Source organism: Trematomus bernacchii, unplaced genomic scaffold, assembly GCF_902827165.1.
Source record: "Trematomus bernacchii unplaced genomic scaffold, fTreBer1.1, whole genome shotgun sequence".
NCBI lineage: Eukaryota > Metazoa > Chordata > Actinopteri > Perciformes > Nototheniidae > Trematomus > Trematomus bernacchii.
Window position 1 is genome coordinate 18252068 of NW_022987714.1, and position 19399 is coordinate 18271466.

The 19399-nt window shown below is 41.7% G+C and overlaps 1 protein-coding gene across 1 annotated transcript in view; it reads left to right on the forward strand.

Annotated features, from left to right (window-relative positions):
• Positions 1-14760: 14760 nt before the first annotated feature.
• The window catches only part of LOC117491749 (cytosolic carboxypeptidase 4), an 89889-nt gene continuing 85250 nt past the window's right edge, over positions 14761-19399 (forward strand). Inside the window, exon 1 of the mRNA XM_034141839.1 lies at positions 14761-14822. Within this exon, the coding sequence (XP_033997730.1) occupies positions 14766-14822 (57 nt within the window). The 5' untranslated portion in view covers positions 14761-14765. The remainder of the gene's footprint in view (positions 14823-19399) is intronic.

Genomic DNA, 19399 nt, shown 5'->3' on the forward strand with positions numbered 1-19399 from the left:
TGGAGAGTGTTTGGTGGTTACTATCAGCAAACACACTCTTCAGATAGTGTGGGCACCGGAATCAGATTTCTTCCTATCAGATCTGTGCTGCTTTTATATGTGGTCCTGAATCCAAATTGGGTAATACAAAGAGCGGGAACTCAACGCAGAAACGAAGTGCGAGTTTTATTTAGGGTAAAGCTGGCACAAAAACTAAGGGAGCAGGTGTCACATAACAACAATAATTGGTGTAATGTTTATAAAAATGTACTTTGATTGGATTTAGAAATATATTTGTTTTGACATATTCTATCAAATCCGTGATGACGGTCACATGGGCCTATAAAAAATGGATCATGTTACATCTGGATAATATAAAAGCCAAATATCTATGGTGGCACTGCTGAGAGCTTGGTCAATTGGGACAATTCAGGAGGAAAACAGGTCGAAGTTGAAAATGAGTCCCATTTTCTTTTGTGATGACTTTTGAGAGTTAATCTTCCATGACATTTTCTGGTGAACAGATGATCCCAAAAAAAAAAATAGAAGATGGGACACGATTATTATATTTGAGATAAATTAGTTATATTTTATGATAAAAATGTATTGCATTCGTAGTTCCTGTACCACCTAATGAATCAAATCTTAGTCGTTCTTAGGTGTATTTTACCATTCTATCTAGATTGTATTCCCTTTACATGAAGCAACTTGAGATTGCACTTTATTTATTTATTTAGACACAAGGGCAGCACAGGTGAACTCAATCATACAATCGCACAGGCAGGAAAACTAAAAGACAGGAAGTAAAACCACACAAGACACAAAGAGAAAATACATTTAAAAATAAAACATTAAATCATTAAACACCAGGATCATGATAATGTACACAGGAAGTAAATGGAATGTATATTTTTAGCATTTTATCCAGTTTTTGTAAATCCTCAAAGCGCTTTACATTTACAAGTCATCATTCACCCATTCACACACATTCATAAACCGCCATGCCATCGGGAGCAACTCAGGGTTAAGTATCTTGACCAAGGTCATATTGACATGTTGACCTGCAGGAGTGGATCGAAACGTTCCAATTGAAAGACGACCGCTCTACCTCACGGCCACAGGTAGTATTAAAAGACTAGAGTGTATATTTAAACAATATAAACATAATGACTCGGTGAGAGAATAAACTGAGTTAGGGTCTAAAATAGCAGCAGAGTAATATGAGAGAGATGATACTGTCACAGCCTGTTGTCGGCAGGCATCAGAGGAGAGGCTTAACGAGACAGCTGCAGCAACACACAGGGTCTTCCCTCATAATTAGGGAAATGGAAATGTGTGTGTGTGTGATGAGCCTGGAGAATCTTATCTGAGACACAAGTGTGTATGTGATTTCACCTGTGGATTAGCATTCTATCCCCCGAGGGGAGGACGAGGCCTATTTCAGTGGATCCATTTGTCTGAAAGTGTGTGTGTTTGATGCCATGTTGGGATTACCCCCCGCTGTGTGTGTGGTGTGGTGTGTGTGTGTGTGTGTGTGTGTGTGTGTGTGGTGTGTGTGTGTGTGTGTGTGTGTGTGTGTGTGTGTGTGTGTGTGTGTGTGTGTGTGTGTGTGTGTGTGTGTGTGACCTTTTGAGGAGATAGCATGCGGTAAAGTTCATGTGGGCTGGAAAGCTGGCTATGAGCTCACTGGCTGAAAGTTAGGATTAAAGATGGATATAAGCAGTGTGTCCTTCAGCATTTGTCCCAGTCTGTCTCCATTACTCTCACACACATCACACACACACACACACACACACACACACACACACACACACACACACACACACACACACACACACACACACACACACACACACACACACACACACACACACACACACACTGGCACTTCATCTCATCTGGCAAAGGAAGAAATGAAAATAGATATGAGATGCTGATGAGGGGAAAGACAGAATGGGACAGATATCCACCGCATAATAACATACACTATTACATGGCTTGATTGAAAACTCTTCGCCGATTGGTTAGTTTTGGACATAATGCGGTCTTCTCTTTTTTTCCATATTGGACTATTTCTAAAAAGGATGCTTTGAGAAAGGGCCTGTGTGCAGTTATATCAATGCGCAAAAAGAAGTCTCGTCAATTTAACGTTAGCATTGGTTTTCCTCCGTCGGAAAACACAGTGGAATACTTTTTTTATATTTACTTTATATTTGTGGAGAGCATGAACATTTGATTTGAGATGGCTAAACGTTTTCCAGTAAACAAAAGAAAAAAAAAGAGTACAAGAACAAGAAAACAGTGCAAGAGAAGGAAAGGGGTTAAAGACACAGAGGCTCTAATGACGGACAATTCACTAGAAGAAGTAAACACTAACGGGCTCTGGCATTGTTTCAAGTCTTAACCCTCCGGTATCATTCGATTGGACTACGCAAATTAGTCATTCGGGACAAAAATGTCCACTGCCAAAAACGTTGATAAAAACATTATATTAAAAACAGAGAATCTTTTTTATTTTCCATATAATACATATCTGGGGAATGGCTTTTTTTATCACAGTCTTGGATATGTCAAAGATTAGCAACAACATTTCTTTTTTTGCATTATTAGTTTTTGCACAAAATTAGATTAAACAAAAAACTCCCACATTAGTCATTCGGGACAAAAATGTCCACTTCCAAAAACTGCTATAAAATGGTAACAGATTCAACATTTTAAAACTTTTTGGGGGTAAATCTTTCAATCAACTTCAGTCTTGATCAAAAATACCAAATATTATATTATTTTCAGGATTTTAACCCTTTAACTGCCAGTTTGAAAACACGAATTCACGTTTGAAAAACGTGCACAAAAAGGCAGTTATTTTCCATATAATAATGTTGGGGGGGTGGCTTTTTTTTTTTATCACAGTCCTGGATATGTCAAAGATTAGCAATAAACATTGATTTTGGTACATTATTAGTTTTTGCACAGAATCAGATTAACAAAAAACTCACACATTAGTCATTCGCGGACACAAATGTCCCATTCACTCCCATTTATAACCACATGTTTTGATCTCTCCGCCCATACCGGTATATAATCATGCATTTTGTAATGTCAGGGTTTTATTTTGGAGGAAAAGTGTTCAATTTGTCCTTTTTACTGTATATCACCAGATGTGACATTTTACCATTGAATTACATGCTTTGTAATTTCTTGGTTTCTGGGCCTGTTGTATAATGGGGCCCTGCCAGCCATTGGAATACATGTATGCAACTCATATGATGTAGGTGTGTTGGTATGGATGTGGAAGAGTGGTATCAGCTGAGAAATGTGTGTGTTCGTGTCTGGATGTACAGTGTGTGTGTACAGAGACAACAACAGTAGATTTGGTTTACAGCAAGTCGCCGTTTTCGCGTCATATCTCTCTCTTTTTCTCTCACTCCCTCATTCCCAAACTCATACACATACACACTCGTACATATTAAACCTCCTTATACCTTGTATGTGTGAGTGATTGTGTGTGAGAATGAGACAGGAGTAAGTGTGCTCTCATGGCATTTTGTTTTTCATTTGTGCTGTTTCATGTGTCTTAGAGGTAAACAGATGTATGATCTTGACCCAGATTGACCTCGATGTTTTGAATTGTTTGGAACTTCAAAGTCCTTTCATAACGTCTCTTTAGCAAACAGACATACACAGCCATACATACACTCCTTCAAGTAAATGAAAACACCTGGCTGCAAAGCCAAAGCTTCAAATGATGTGTAGTTTGGCTGTCTGGTCATTTCATTGATACGCAACAAGCAGTAAGATGAAGAGGAGCTTCTCTGTGGGACAAGAGGTCTCATGCAGCCCGTAACTTCAACTGCAGTCCTGCGTTGCCCCAGCAAGCACAGATGATGAAAAGGAGCCAGACATGCCCAAGAGATAAAACTTTATGAAGGGGCCTGGCGTTGACCAAGATGCCGCTGTGCATATGTCCTCCACACTCACGCCGTTAAATAAGGCTGTTGACACAGCCATAGCTCGTGTAGAGTGTGCACGGACTCCCGTGGGGAAGGCTCTCCCCGCCTGTTCGTAGGCGTGTGCAATGCACTCGCAGAGCCAGCCTGCCAGGCGTTTCTTGGACAGAGCTTTTCCACCCCCGAAGCACTAAACAGCTGTTCCGTGTGTATAAAGGCAGCCGTGTGCTCCACATAATATGCCAGCGCACGCACCGGGCAGGTGTAATTTAGCCTTCCCTCGCCCCACTATGGGGGGGAAGATTAAAACCCCCCAACTGAATAGCCCTCGACCTGAACGCACTCCTTAGGCTCTTGGGCACAAAGGAGGGGTTCGGTCTGAGTGTCGCCCCGCTCTGGTCACCCCGGATCATTAAACAGCTCGGGTGCACCGATAAAGTGGTTAACTCAGACACTCTCTTGGCCTGACGTTAAGGCAGAGTAGCAACGCTGTCTTCCACGACAGTGCTTTTCAGGGAGGAGAGCTCCAGAGGCTCAAAAGGTCCTGTGACCAGAGCCTCGAGCACCAGAGGCAGGTCCCACTGTGGGGCGGAGGCGTGCACTACTGGGCGCAGCCTCCTGACCCCCCGCAAAAACCGCGACATTAGTGGCTGAGAAAAGGCTGACCTACCGCTAAACCCCTCATGGCAGGACGAGATGGCTGCTGCATACACTTTCACTGTGGAATGAGCAAGCCCTCTGTCCACCAATAATTGTAAGTACGACAAAATAGATCCCAATTCACAAGATAGGGGCTCTATTTTCCGCTCCTCACACCATCGCAGGAATCCCAGCCACTTCGGCCTGTAACAGGCTGTGGTGGATCCCGCTCTAGCTGCCTGGATAGACTGAATAACACTATCAGACAATCCACCCTGCCTTAGCCTGTCCCTCTCAGGAGCCAAGCCTGGAGAGGTTGGCCCATAGTGGGTAACGCCCCGATTGCACCTGCCTCCTGAGAGATTGCCCCACAAACTTGGGGGAGCGCCCAGGGCTGGCCCACCTTCATCTGTGTCATCTCTGAGTACAACGGCGCCCCCACGCGATCCGGCGCTACCAGGATGATTGACAGACGTTCTCGCCTCACTCTCCCCAGGAGTGGGAGAATGAGACGCAACGGTGGAAAGGCGTAAAGCAGCTTCTTTGGCCATGGCTCATGTGCAAACGCGTCCACCCCCAAGGGCGGGTCATCATTCAGAGCCATGGAGAACCACAGGGCGCAGTGGGTGTTGCGCCGGCTGGCAAACAGATCCACCTCTGCTGTCCCGAACTTGGCCCAGATCAGATATATTTTAATATAATGTTTTTATCAAAGTCTTTTGCAGCGGACATTTTTGTCTCGAATGGTCAATAAGCGTAGTCGATTTGTTACACAGTGAATTAAAGACCGATTTGAAAAATGTAAATTGGAATTCCAAAATAGATAGAGAAAATAGCCTTGTTACAAAAAATCAGGCCATTTGCACCAACACAACCAAAGTTATTGCAAAATGAAATGTGATAAATGACCCATATGGACAAAAACGTCCACAGTGATGCCGGAGGGTAGAAATGAACTTGTGAAAGTTATGCTGCTGTTGCTGCTGTTCCAGCCATTAAAAGCGTGGAACGGACTATTTTTTCTTTGCAGAAGCAATATCACAATGATTGGTGTAAAAAGGGCAGCCCTGGCAGAGGCCAACCCTCACCACGAAACAATTCCGATTTACTGCCAAGGACCCGGACACCGCTCTCTCTTTGGGCATACAGAGATTGGATGGCCCTGAGTAGTGACTCCATCACCCCATACTCCTGCAGCACCTCACAGAGTATCTCCTGGGTAACCGGGTCATATGCCTTCTCCAAATCCAAAAAACACATGTAGACGGAAAGGCATACTCTGAGGCTGCTTTCAGGTCCATGACCATCGTTTCTACTCTATCTGAGGTTTGGCCTCACCCTCCTTTCAAGCAGAAATAGCAGCAGCGCTACTCCGAGTCCCTAATGCTTCTTTGAGTAGAAAGGATGCAGTTGAGTTGGTTGGGGCACCTAGTAAGGATGCCACCTGGCGCCTCCTTAGGGAGTTGTACATCCAGCTGTGAGGAGACCGAGGGGCAGACCCAGGATCAGGTGGAGGGATTATCTCCATCCCCCAAGTCAGAGCTGGTTGATGTGGCCGGGGAGAAGGGGAGTTTGGCGCCCTCTGCTGGAACTGCCTCCCCCATGACCAAACTCTAAATAATAATCGGAAGAAAAAACATGGATGGAGAAGCAACCTGATCACTTTTTAAATCAATCAAATCATTTCATCAATCAATATTGTGAGTCAAGTCCTCAGCGCGTAGCAATGTAATAAGCGGGATAATGTGCAGCAAGGTGGTTATTAATAAAAAGACACCTTCAGGGTGAGTCAAGATCCTGCTTACCTTGTTGCTGCTCTTTTATGTGAGGGAAAATGTGCCTTGCTGTTAAAAAACCTTGAAAATATGACAAAATAACGTGGACATAAGACTGCAGAACAGAGAATTGGTTAGACTTTGTTAGACCTTTTGTAAACCAAACAGGCATTCACTGCTGAAGCTAAAACGTCTTAATCGTCGTTTTAAATGTTTATTTATATTATCTTTTCTTTTTATGACTGATTTGAAATGCCATTTTAAAATGTCTTCCATTTTTGTAAAGCACTTTGAATTACCTTGTGTTGAAAGGTGCTATATAAATAAACTTGCCTTGCCTTGCCTTGCCTTAAGGCCCTGACACACCAGGCTGAAATCGTCCGTCTTCGTTAGTCGGACGACGAAGCGTGCCCTGTCGCCCAAACTCAATTTGGTGTGTCCCGCACCGTCGGCCGTGACACGCCTTATTTGGCCTTTCATGGCCGACGCATGGCCGATTCAACATGTTGAATCGGCCATGCGTCGGCCACAGGCAGTCGGACCAAGAAACCACTCTGATTGGCTGTTCAGCTAGCGAATCAGTGCACGAGAAGCGAAACGGTTGCTTGAGAATGTCTTCCACAAGCAACACTCCAATGGCTGATAGCTCCAGTACCGCACGAAACATGTTTTCGATGGACAAGAGTGAAAATGGAACGCACACGCTATTTGTTGTTTGTTTAGATCACGCAGTCTGTTCTTCTTCTCTGTCTTCCGGTTGTTGCCTCTTTTGAATGACGAATACACACTACCGCCGCCTGCTGGTAAGGAGAGTTATTGCCACTCACGCATGCGCAGTTCGTATGTGCTCGGCTGAAGTCTTTGCGGTGTGTTCCAGTGCGACACATGGCCAAGACGCAGGAGAACACAGCGACGCAACAGTCGGCGTCGGCAAGTTCTCTGGTGACTGCTTGGTCAGTCAGGGCCTTTAGTTAACAGACTGTTAGCCAAACAAACACACACACACACACACACACACACACACACACACACCACACACACACACACACACACACACACACACACACACACACACACCACACACACACACACACACACACTACTGAAACTGATACAAGGCTCAGGTCCAAGGAGCCGGCATACCAGTAAAAAAGCTTCAGCTGTGTAATTTCAGCTCGCAGAGGAAGAGTGATCCATGGAGAGAGCGCTTTTTGCTTTCTGTCAGAGAGGTGTGAAGGGACAAGAGGAGGTGAAGAAGAGGGTCAGGAGTTCACGTAAACTTGTTGCCAGCAACCCAGTATAGATCATTTGGGCCAAGGGGGTGGAAAAGGAGGGGTACACTCATTAAGTTGTGTGACAGAGACTGTTCTGTCATCACCTCTAATGAGAAGAAGTAACTACAGATGGATGCTTGCGCTCATCAGACACACACCAAAAACAACATTCCTCCAAATGGATATTTGTCCCCTTCCTTTAGTTATAATTGTCATGGTTAAAAGGAACCGATATCCACTGTTGACAGGAAACAGGAAACAGGAAACAGGAAACATTGATCTCTGTGTTTACCAAGTCTTGTTGACCCATCCTTCCAACCAAACCAAACACATGTACACACACCACTGATTGTAGGGTGGATCAGTTGTAAGGTCTGTGGTTGGAGTGTCCTTGGGAAATCAATCAAATTGTATTTATACAGACCAATATCACAAATTACACATTTGTCTAATGAGGCTTTACAGTGTGTACAGCATACCTCGGTGGGGACAAGATGAAACTACAGAAGACTATAAGACAATCGAAAGTTAAATAAATTGAAGAAACCTCGGGGTGAGCAACAGGAGGAGGATCCCTCTCTCAGTACGGACAGACGTGCAGTAGATATAGTAGATAATGTCAACGTATATAATACATAAGATGGATCCATAAATATGTCAAAAATCTTTCAAATGTTGCAGAAAAATAAGAATGTGTAGCCTCGAGATAAGCCTGATTAGGGAACTATTTAAGTAAGTAAAAACTTTCTGAGAAAGTAGGCCTATCGGCAGGGCCGGCCCTAGACATTTTGGTGCCCTAGGCGAGATTATGATTTGGTGCCCCCCCCCCGCCCCTCCAAGCAATACACAATAGAATATATAAAGATTAAATGAAAAATCTTTACAAAAGACCAATACACTACAAAAACTGAAACCTATTGACATGTTGGTTATCGACATAAAGAAGATTTCAAATGTATTCATTATTGTATGAACATGTTTTAATTGGCGGGTGGACGTCACATCTTCTAGGGGGGTCCGGGGGTATGCCCCCCCGGAAAGATTTGTTTTAACATTTTAAAGTAAAATGCTTCAATCTGGAGCACTTTGAGCAGAATTACTAGAGACTAGATCTAGGGGGTACAACTCTAAAACACCCATATGAAGAAGATCGGTTTACATTTTAATAATCAAATAAGTATGTGAACATAACCAATAACTTACCATAGCCAATAACAAATAAATGTAACCTACTAATCCTATTTCATTTTTTGTTGTTCATTCATATCTTATTTTACCTAGTTAACATTTATTTATTCATGCATATTTTTTAATATCTCCAGTTTTAAACGATATTTTTGGTTACTGTCCTATCGTATGCATTGGAATGATTTCAAACCTGTTGTTATTTATCCTAATAATTATAAAGGTGTGCCTTGGAAATATTTGTTTACATAAATTGTGACCAAACCGTTTGAGACCCACTGAGATAACTTAGACTAAAGTGAACTATCTAAACACTCATAGTCCTTTACCTCACTGAGCTGTAGTTATCAGCCTCAATAGGCACGTTCACACCGGAGTACTTTGGAGTACTTTTCCCACAATAGTTCATCAGAACTACGATATATTTGCATTCACATCAAAAAGCCCCAGGAACTAAAGTAGTTCAAATGAGTTCGTCCGACCCGCTTTTCAGTCCCTGCTCTCTAGCAGGGACTGTTGTGGGAGAAAATAGTTCGTACGTCTGATTGGCTGTGCGGAATGCAAACCACGCCCGTTTGACTCTGAATTTTTTTTTGTAAGCGGCCATTGTATTTGCTCGCTTCGGTCAGCGCACCCGAAGAGATTACTTTTGTGAAAGCAGTTATTATAGCATCACTAAATAAATCATCGGAGCGGTGGAGTGATGAGGATGTGTCGGCGCTTCTGACGATTTACTCGGAGGACGCGAAGCGCCGCATTCAGAAGCTTCTACTGAATGCAGTTTCCGTGGCTCAGCAAAGTTAGCAGACCTGGCAAAGTCATGTCGGGACGACTACGAAGGTAAAATAAAATACAGGCACTGCACTGTTTTAATCTGCACAATACTGGTCTTAGATGTACTTATATTTGCTCAGTAGATCGAGCTAGCCATGCTAGAACTTGTTTTCATAGGTCCAAGCTGGCTAACAACATCTAGCTAGCTAGCTATTCTCAGCCGTAACCGCTATGAACACGTTTTGACTTGTGAATAAGTGTGCAATGTTCTGTAATTTGCTTCACTAACTCATGGCACTAATCGTGTGTTTCAGGCGAGGTGTTTCTCTCAGGATTAGAAACTAGCTTTCCCCTCCGGGATAAAACGATAATATAACGTTAGCAATTAGCATGCTAGCTGGACATAATGCTACCTAGTAGTAATTTCAAGTCATTTGCAACATTCCTTCTACATGTTAATGGTAAAAGCTTAAACAGTTGATTACCTGCATGCCACAAAGACTGATGTTCTAATATTTTTGCACATTTAAGTAGAAATGTAATTGAAATTCTATTTATTTTTCCTTTTTTTTATTGATTGTTATAATTGTACTAAGCCATGTTATGTTAGATGTCAATCCACTTACACTGTAACTACTCTGGCCTTGAAAGAAGGTTACACATCTAACTGATGTCCACTAATCCCTATAAAACAAAGTTCAAGCATACATTAAGCACAAAACAATAAATAAGGGCACTTTGATATTTATTTTTTATTTGATATTATTTGATCCTATCTTATACTTTACACCTGCATTTTATACACTGTCCCTGCCTGCACCATGTCCAATGTTGGACAATGTTGTCTCGTTGTTGCGATTAAACTGATCTTGTATCTTGCATATTTCACCTTAGGAAAGTGGGCACGCGATGACAGCTTCCTTGACACCATCATGGCGATGGACCGCCGTGCCATGGTCAGCAAGGAGAATGAGGACCTGCGTGCCAAGGAGATGCACGACGAACGGCTGCTGCATTCACACAAGGCCCAGGAATCGAGGTGGAGCAACAAAATACCTTTCAGGCTGGGCTTCTGGCAGTGCTAAGCGAGCTGATTAAATCCAACAGGCCTTCAATACAAAAATTAAGAAAAACTTGTCGTCGTTGATAAACTGTACAATGACTTGTTGGGAGGCGTGTAGTGCAGTGGTCTGGTGCGGTGGTGTTCGGATCAGGGGAGCACAGGTTCAAACCCCACTGCAGTCAGGATGTCGTTGTGTCCCTGGGCAAGACACTTCACTCCAAATTGCCTACACCTGGGACAGTTAATTTTGTATTATTGTGATTATATATATATGTCACTGTTATTAATACTGACACCTAACTTTGCACTAAGGTGTGTCTGCTGCTGAGCCTACCTATTGTTATTATATATATATATATATATATATATATATATATATTGCCACTGTTATTATATTGTTTTGATACTACTGACACTTATTGATCTGCTGCTGATAAATAAAAGAGAACCTACATGCACGGCACTAGCATCATGACTGTCTTTGTTTAAACCAGCAGCAGTGCAGCGGTACACAGACTAACCTGTGTGTGTGTAACGTAGTTCTTCAGGTGTGTATGCTTAACATGTATGTATTTATCACAGTAAAGATGGTATACAAAAGCTTTTTAAAGAGCTTTCAACCTCATCCCATTGTCTTTAACACACATTTAACATAATATACTCATATTAATATACAAATATACAGTATGAGTACTGTTTTGATACTGACATTTAATCTTTGCACTAAGGTGTGTCTGCACTATTGTAATTGTGTCTGTTGACTGTGGTAAATAAAAGAGAGAACCAAATGCACTGTACAAAAGATCAGCTTTATTGTCAATTTACAATTTCCAGGCGATTTTTTTAGGTTGCGTCTCCCCAACGTTGCTTCCAAGCGAATACAGAGGAGTTGAAAAGAGCCCTTGGACATTCGGAAATCTTTGATCCACTGCACATTGGTACCACCTTCTCCCACCAGGCCGATGTTCTATTGTTCACCCAGAGAGAGCGCGGGACACGACGCGTTCCGTAGTATTCGCATATCTGGAACACATACAAAGACACAAATTAGCCCTACATAACTCCATAAATCCTACATTAGATAGTATTAATGTGACTTAATGAACGTACCATTGCTGTTTTTTGGGCGTGATAACGGTCCTCAGCTGTCCTACGGCGAAACATGTCCATAGCGTGTGCTTTTCTTCGTCCAATCCTTTTGTTAAGGCTTCTTAACCGCCTCCGACTCAGCATTTCTATTGCATTTGAATGGTCGATCTGTATTTGTATTTGTGGCTGAGTTATTGGCTTAAATAACTCAGTTACGAAGCTGTATAACACGAGCACCAAAACGTCAACTCCATACCGTGTCTGAGGTCGGAAGGTAAACAGAAGCATACAGCGGAAGCGGAAGTTTTTTTTTTCTTCTTCTTCTCTCGGTTTTTTGGCGAATTGCAACTTTAAGGTGCATACCGCCACCTACTGTACTCGCCGTGAAGTTGTTTGCGGCCTGCCAGTAAACCCAAAGCAGAAGAAGAAGAAGTGACGTCAGCGGCTCATTTGCCTAATCCACCCCCAGGAACTCATTTTGGTGTGAACGCGATCTGCTTTAGTTCATCAGAACTAAAAGAGCTCTCATGAACTAAAGTTCTCATGAACTACTGTGGGAGAAGTACTTGGTGTGAACGCCCCTATTCCAACAACAATCCGCGGTACCGATGCGCGCCCTCTCTCTTTCTCTCTTGCTCGCTCGGAGGCTCGCTCGCACTTTGGCTCTGAGCTGCGGGCGCCAGATAAGTCAACATCCCCCACTTTCATCACTTACAGCGCACATCGTACAGGGCAAATGCAAAATGTTGCCGGCCCGGGGTGCAAAGGGTGTTTACTTTATTCAATTATTAATGTAAATGTATACATCAAGGGCAGAAAATTAGGCAGAATAAAAATTTAAAATTAATTAATTATTATTTTCTTTCATTATTATTTTTTTTCTCCCAGCGCAGCGCCCCAGATCTGGCGCCCTAGGCGACCGGCTAGTTCGCCAGTGCCTAGGGCCGGCCCTGCCTATCGGCGTTGGTAGCTCCTGTGTTTTGCTTAAACATTATGGTGTTATCAAAGATCGTAACAATATATTGATACTGGTTTACATCATCCACCTTGTCATTGTTCATGACCATTGAGGCTTCACCTGAAACCAATGAAACTCTCCCTGTCGTATTGTAATACTATGTTTGTGGCTGTGGTGTTGTGAAGTGTATCTGATGAAGTGCAGTTTGTTCGGACTCTCTTTGGTCGGTCAGGAAAAAAAATCACAATCCATAAAATTAGACTTTAAATGAATAAGAGGTTCCAGTTTCTTGGGAAAGAGGAAACATCCACAGACAGGAGCCTGGCAAAGCTTTGTTTTCTCCACGGGACTGCAAAGGTATCTAACAGGAACAGTTTAGGATCATCCACCATCCCTGCTAGCATGGTAAACAAACTGGTTATTTTTAGGTTGGTTGTTAAATAAATGTTGATAGAAAGATGACTAAAGATGTTAGAGTGATTGGCCCATGGTTTTTGAGGGAGCATGCCTTGTTTTTCTTTGGAACCGGGATGATTTTTTAGGTCATTAGCTTATAGCATATAGCAGTTAGCTTCTGTTAGCTCCTGCGGTGCTGGAAATTGCTACATTGGCAGTGAAGTGTACAGTTCAACTGCATTTGAATAAATAAGATGGAACAATACACATTGTTAGTGCTCTCATGCTAAGACGCGGGTAAGCATTTCAAGTTGAACTCTTTTAAATTGTATTTTTAAATGTATCATTATTTTCTGTAAGTTGGATAATTATTGTGATACAGATATAGGTGTTAATTCAAGCTTCTCATAAAGGTATTTTCACCTGACGTGTCTGTGCTATCTATAACAATCACAAAAATATTGTCATACGAACTTGTTGATTACCATCGTCTAAGTTCATGGTTAATTGTTTTTCAGCCATCAAAAACCTTGTTGGTGGTCTAGCACTGATTATTGTGTGTCCTGCAGCTGCCAGTTGGCCTTCTCAAGGCCTTTTTATAGTGGCTGCCTTCTCAACACTGCAGCACGAATGCTTTCTGGAGAGCTTTATCCTAGAGGGGATAGGGTTACACTTGCGCAGGCACGCACTTAGACACAAATACTCACACATTTAACCACTTTTATTTATGTAAATGTTTCTAATAGTGTTATGGAACATGGAAAGAAACTTTGGATGCATCCTATTGTATTTCTATTCTATTTGGTATAATGTGCAGCAAGATGTTAAAGGTCCCCTATTATACTGTTTTTCATCAATATATTATAGGTCTCAGATACAAAACATGTCTCTGAAGTGTTTGGCTTGAAATACCAAACAGATCATTGCAGCATCCGATAAACCCCTCCTAAAGTGCTGATTCTCTGTCTTTTACTTTAGATGAAAATAAGGAGCCACTCCCCACGCCCCTCTGAGAGATATTTGGTTAAAATAACACAATGGTGCTCCAGGAGGAGATTCGGGGGGGGGGGGGGGCTAATGGTTACACAAGCTGAAAAATCGTTATGACATCACAAAGTGGCCAAAATCTGATCAGCTCATTTTCAGACAGGTTTTTATATAAATGGATCAGGACAAAAAGTGAGCGAATCTTTTTTCCTGAAACTTTAAGAATCTCTTTACACAGAGGGGACACTATAAAATACGTGAAAAAGTGGATTTTGCATAATAGGTGACCTTTAAAAAAAAGACACAATCTCTAGAAAACATATAAAAAAACTGTACAGAAACTAAATATACAACAGTGAGAAACACACACTCAAAGCCAAGTTAAGTCAGGGGGAGTCTCCGTGTCTCTCTCTCTCTCCTGAGACAAAGCAGTAATGCTGCGTGTGTGCGTCTGTCTTAGTGTGAAATGGAAACGACAAGACGGATGCTCTGAGTTTCATGTGTGTGTGTGACGCTGGATACACAGTGGTGAGGACGCACTTTGGATTTCCTCCCTCTGAGTGCCTCCACTATTTCCGTCTGTCCGACTTCTCCTGTCCTGTCTTTTTACGACCACTCCGTCTGCGTGTTTGTCTAACAGTCTATTTGTCTGTCTGTCTGTCTGTCTGTGTGTGCGGTACAGAACGAGGTCGAGGAGCTATGACAGCCCCCCTGAGCTCGGCCAGTGGCTTGGAGGTCCTCCTCTCCACCCTGCAGGTAAGGATTGTTTAGTATTCTTTATATTTTTCAATGCTGCACAACTAACCACACGGCTGAGCTGTTGTTGAGTTTTTACTCTCTGAAATTAAACTGTATGTTAACTTTGAATACCTTTTGCTTGTATTGATTTTTCTACCAAATTACTTTCATACACATTATAATTAAGATGACTTTATTGCCATTAAATGTACACAAAATGGAAATGTGTCTTTGGCACTGGCATATCACCATACTGCACAACATGAAGTTCACACACAATACACAACAAGTATGCATCTTAAAATCTAAAAGGGGCAGTCATTATAAAATTGCAAATTGGATTGGTCCATTAAAAAAATCAAGAAAGAGCATGAAACCCAGTAATATTAACAATAAATACATGAATATACATAAAATGAATGATGGTCTTGGTTGTAGAATATCCTAAGAGGCATCCTTAAAGGTTCGGAAAGGGAACTTTGAAATGAAGCATACATGAAATATTTAATTTAATGCAATGCACAGACTTAAGAAACAATCATTTGTCCTGTATCCACATAAAAGTTTGGAAGCTGTTGCTGCTTCATTTTATTTTAGTATTTCATAATTTGTAATTAAAAGCGGCCATGGATAGTTTCAAACATAAATGTCACCAGTTGATGCACTGCACCAGAGCTTTAAAGTAATGTGTATCTGCTGTTCCTTGGCAGGTCAAACCGAGTCAGAATACAGTATGTTCACTGTTAATCCTCTAGCATTATAAATAGCAGTATTATAAGGACGACGTTATATACGTATAAGTAGTGTTAATTTCGTCAGCAATTTTTTTATTTAGTTTTAGTCTTAGTCCTGTGTTAAATTTCCTTTTTAGTTTTAGTCATATTTAGTCACCTTCATCCTGTTTTTATTTAGTCAAGTTTTAGTCGACTAAAAGTCTGAGCATTTTAGTCTTATTTTAGTCGACTAAAACAGTAAATATTTTAGTCAAGATTTAGTCGACTAAAAGTCTGAGCATTTTAGTCTTATTTTAGTCAAAGAAAACTAATTATTTTAGTCTACTTTTTGTCAATGAAAACTGTTGAGTCTTTTTTAGTCATCAGATTATATAGAACATTTCAGTCAAACTAGTCTAGCCAAAACCAATAATTTGTCATTTTAGTCAAACTTATTTCACAATAAGATTATATCTTGTCCTTATTTGATGAAAAACACAGGTTGAATGATTAAGAATGCAGCTTTGCAGAGAGTATCTGGTCAGATTTGTGGTGTTTTTACCAGCTGTGTTATGGCCACATTGCTTCCCTTCTGATAAAACAATGCATTCGCTTTTTATCTCCGCCTCATTGTAGCGAAAATGGGCCCAAATATCACATTGTTTCTTTCTCCCAAGCAGTGGTGGCTTAACCCCTAGATTCCACCGGGTCCGTCTGCGCCGCGTTACAGCTGCGCCGCGGTTTTGGTCCGGCCTCCTCCGGCGTCATACCCTACCAGGCGCGTTTCAGAAGCATTTCAGAAGCGGAGCGTCTTGCCTGCCGGCTCGCAGTTTTTGTTGATTTGGGCATATTTCCTGGACAGGCTACTTTGTACAGACAAAGTTAATAATAACTGTAATATTCCAGTTATAAACGACATGAATCAAAGATGTGTTGCTGTATTTTAGTGGTAAAAAAATGCATTCATCATCATAATTATTTTATACAGTATATATCATTTACACAGTGCCTGTAAACCGGAGGAGAACGCTGGCATTTCTCCTCCTACTTGAAAGACTACGGAGGGATAGGGTCTGCAAAATTAGTTTGTGTGTGTGTATATATATATGCTATGCTCTGAATGTTCCACTTCCTGCCTGCCCGACATTACGTTACGGCTGCGTCGCGTCAAAAATAGGATTCATCCTAATTTTAGAGGAGTCCTGCGCCGAGACGCTTCTGGGACGCTTCTGAGCCGTAACGCGCCGCGTGTGGTGGAATAGCACCCATTGACTAGAGTGGCCGCGATCGCCGTGAGCGCCGCGGCGCGGCCGTAACGCGCCGCAGACGGACCCGGTGGAATCTAGGGGTTAGACTTTTTCGTTGTCAGCCATTTTGACGGACAGGATCGTAACATTTCCGTCATAATCCATTATTACCCGTCGAGTGCACAATTTATCACTCACTCGCGCTGACGGGGGGGTATTCGGTTAACGCGAGTGCGACCACTGCTCCCAAGCTCTGTTGTTGCCATTTTATTTTCTGTTAAATAAGGTTAGTTAGACCATGAGTTAGACCAGAGTCTTCCTGACAGTTCATATTGTGCCGCTGCCCGGTGTAATTCAAATGTACCGCCGCCCGCAGCACAGACACACAGCTGCTGCCCAGCCGCAGCACCGGAAATGGAACTGCTGGGAGAAAAACTGACTATCAGAGATGTAACGTTATCTTTGATAATATTTCGTCTCCTCATTTTTCATCAACGAAAGTAAAGAGAGATTTTGGCATAGTTTTTATTTTGTAAACTACATTTTCGTCTCCTCACTTTTCGTCAACGATATTGCATGATGATTTCGTTACAGTTATTGTTTACTGCCGTCGGTGCCGTCTCGTCATCGTCTCGTTTTCGTCATGGAAAAAAAGGTCGTTGACGAACATATTTCGTCATAGTTTTAGTCAACGAAATTAACACTACGTATAAGTAATACGTTCAAGTACTACAGAAGGAATACTTCTGTGGCAGCCTGACAGTTAATATTTCCAATCAATCCTCTTTAACTCACTGGCGCATATAATCTTTCTTTAAAAAGCAAGGAATTCTGTCTGACTCATGATGGATTTCATTACATCTTTCTGAGAGTATCATGACAGAAGTAACAGCTGTAAGGATGCTGTACAGGTGGTCAGAAATGTCTCTTATAGACAGATAATTCACAGATTAAATTACATTTACCTTCAAGTGAAGAAAGGAGACATATATCTAGAATGTGTGTAAAACAAAAACTATGTACAGTATGTTTGGCTCGAAACCACTGGAGATAAGCGAGTTTTTGTAATTTAGGAAAACGTGTGGGGTGCTAGTTTAGTTTATTAGGGCCTGTGTCCACATAGTGCCTTTTTCACCTCAAGAAAAAGCATTTCGCCCAGTGTCTTTTTTTCTGAGCGCAATGGCGTTTTACGAGGTGTGAGTTTGTTTTTGGCCCTGTCTGTAGATGGAAATAATCACAACAAAGTCCCAAAAGCTAATTTGTTGGATCAGATCTGCCGGTGGACATTTGATGATGCTGCCGGTGAATGTTGAACTTTTATCTCCCTACGTGGATCATCCTCCTAACTCTATGGCTGTCAGACTGAACGGTAAAGATCAATCATACAAATTGTAAGAGCAAGAATCTTCAGATTGGTGTTCATGGTAAAATAACAATGTCCAACAAAACTATGGTAGCTCATATAGAACAAGGCAAGAGGGCAATGCAGTTTTCTCTTACAAAAGCAAAAGCAGAAATGTTTGTCAAGTTTCTTTACGTCTTAATGTTTACTGGTCAAATAGGTCAACCTTTTTAGGCAACATCAGTTTTATTAAAATTTTGATTACCCAGTCTGGGACAATAAACAATGTTAGAATCATTCTGCTCTCCTTTTCTTTTGTTTTAAGCTACAACCTGCTTGATTTAACGGCATGTTGAGTAGGTGGAAAGCCTATGTTGTTATGTAAGAGTCTATGTTTACAGGTTATTCCATGTATCAAACGAACTAGCTGACCAGAGGCGGATATTAAATCCTTCTTTCTGAGTATGAAGTCCAAATCAGCACTTTGCCAAAGTCATGGCAGAAGGATAAGAGCTGTAACACCAGCTTCCAGATTGTCTGAATATAGGCCAGGGACATCATAATGTGGCAATAAACTACATGTATTCCATTACAGCTAGAAATAAATACATAGAGAGAAATAAAATAATTATAAAAGGGTGTAAATACAATCAATGTCATTTATGATACACATCCAAATTTAAGTATAGCTTTTGATATGTATGGTAGTTACAAACATGAATGGTGCTGATTGGGCCCTGCTATGGGTTTCGCGGTATCAAATGGGAATCAAAACTTGTACGTACGTTGTATATCAGGTTCTCAGAATTTGGTTTGTGGGTGACACTGGAGCCTTGGTATGTGGGGGGATATTTAGATATGAATAATACTATTCCCTCTGGTCTCTCAACAACATTGACTGGTCTTGAAAGAAGCTGTGAGCTTTGATCGCAACTGCATTGAAAGGCGCTGTTCCCAGCAAAAACTGTGAGATGGAACATTGGAAAGGGACCAAGGTGTTTGAGACTTGAACATTGTATCGTTGTTGGTTTCCTACTGACAGTCAATGTCGGTTTCTTGTAGCCCATAACACATCATCATCATAACCAATTTGAGTCATTATAGAGTGTTGCAGATAGGAGTCCTAAAACCCAGAATTGGTTTACATTTTACCACCTCTGTTTCCCTCGTCCAGAAGTCTGCGGTCAACCGTGTTATGGTTATAGGTCTAAGATAAGGTCTGTGGTGAACACAAGGTTAAGTGATTTTCAAGTTCTATCTCACACAGGCTCCGCCCTCTACTGGACTATATGG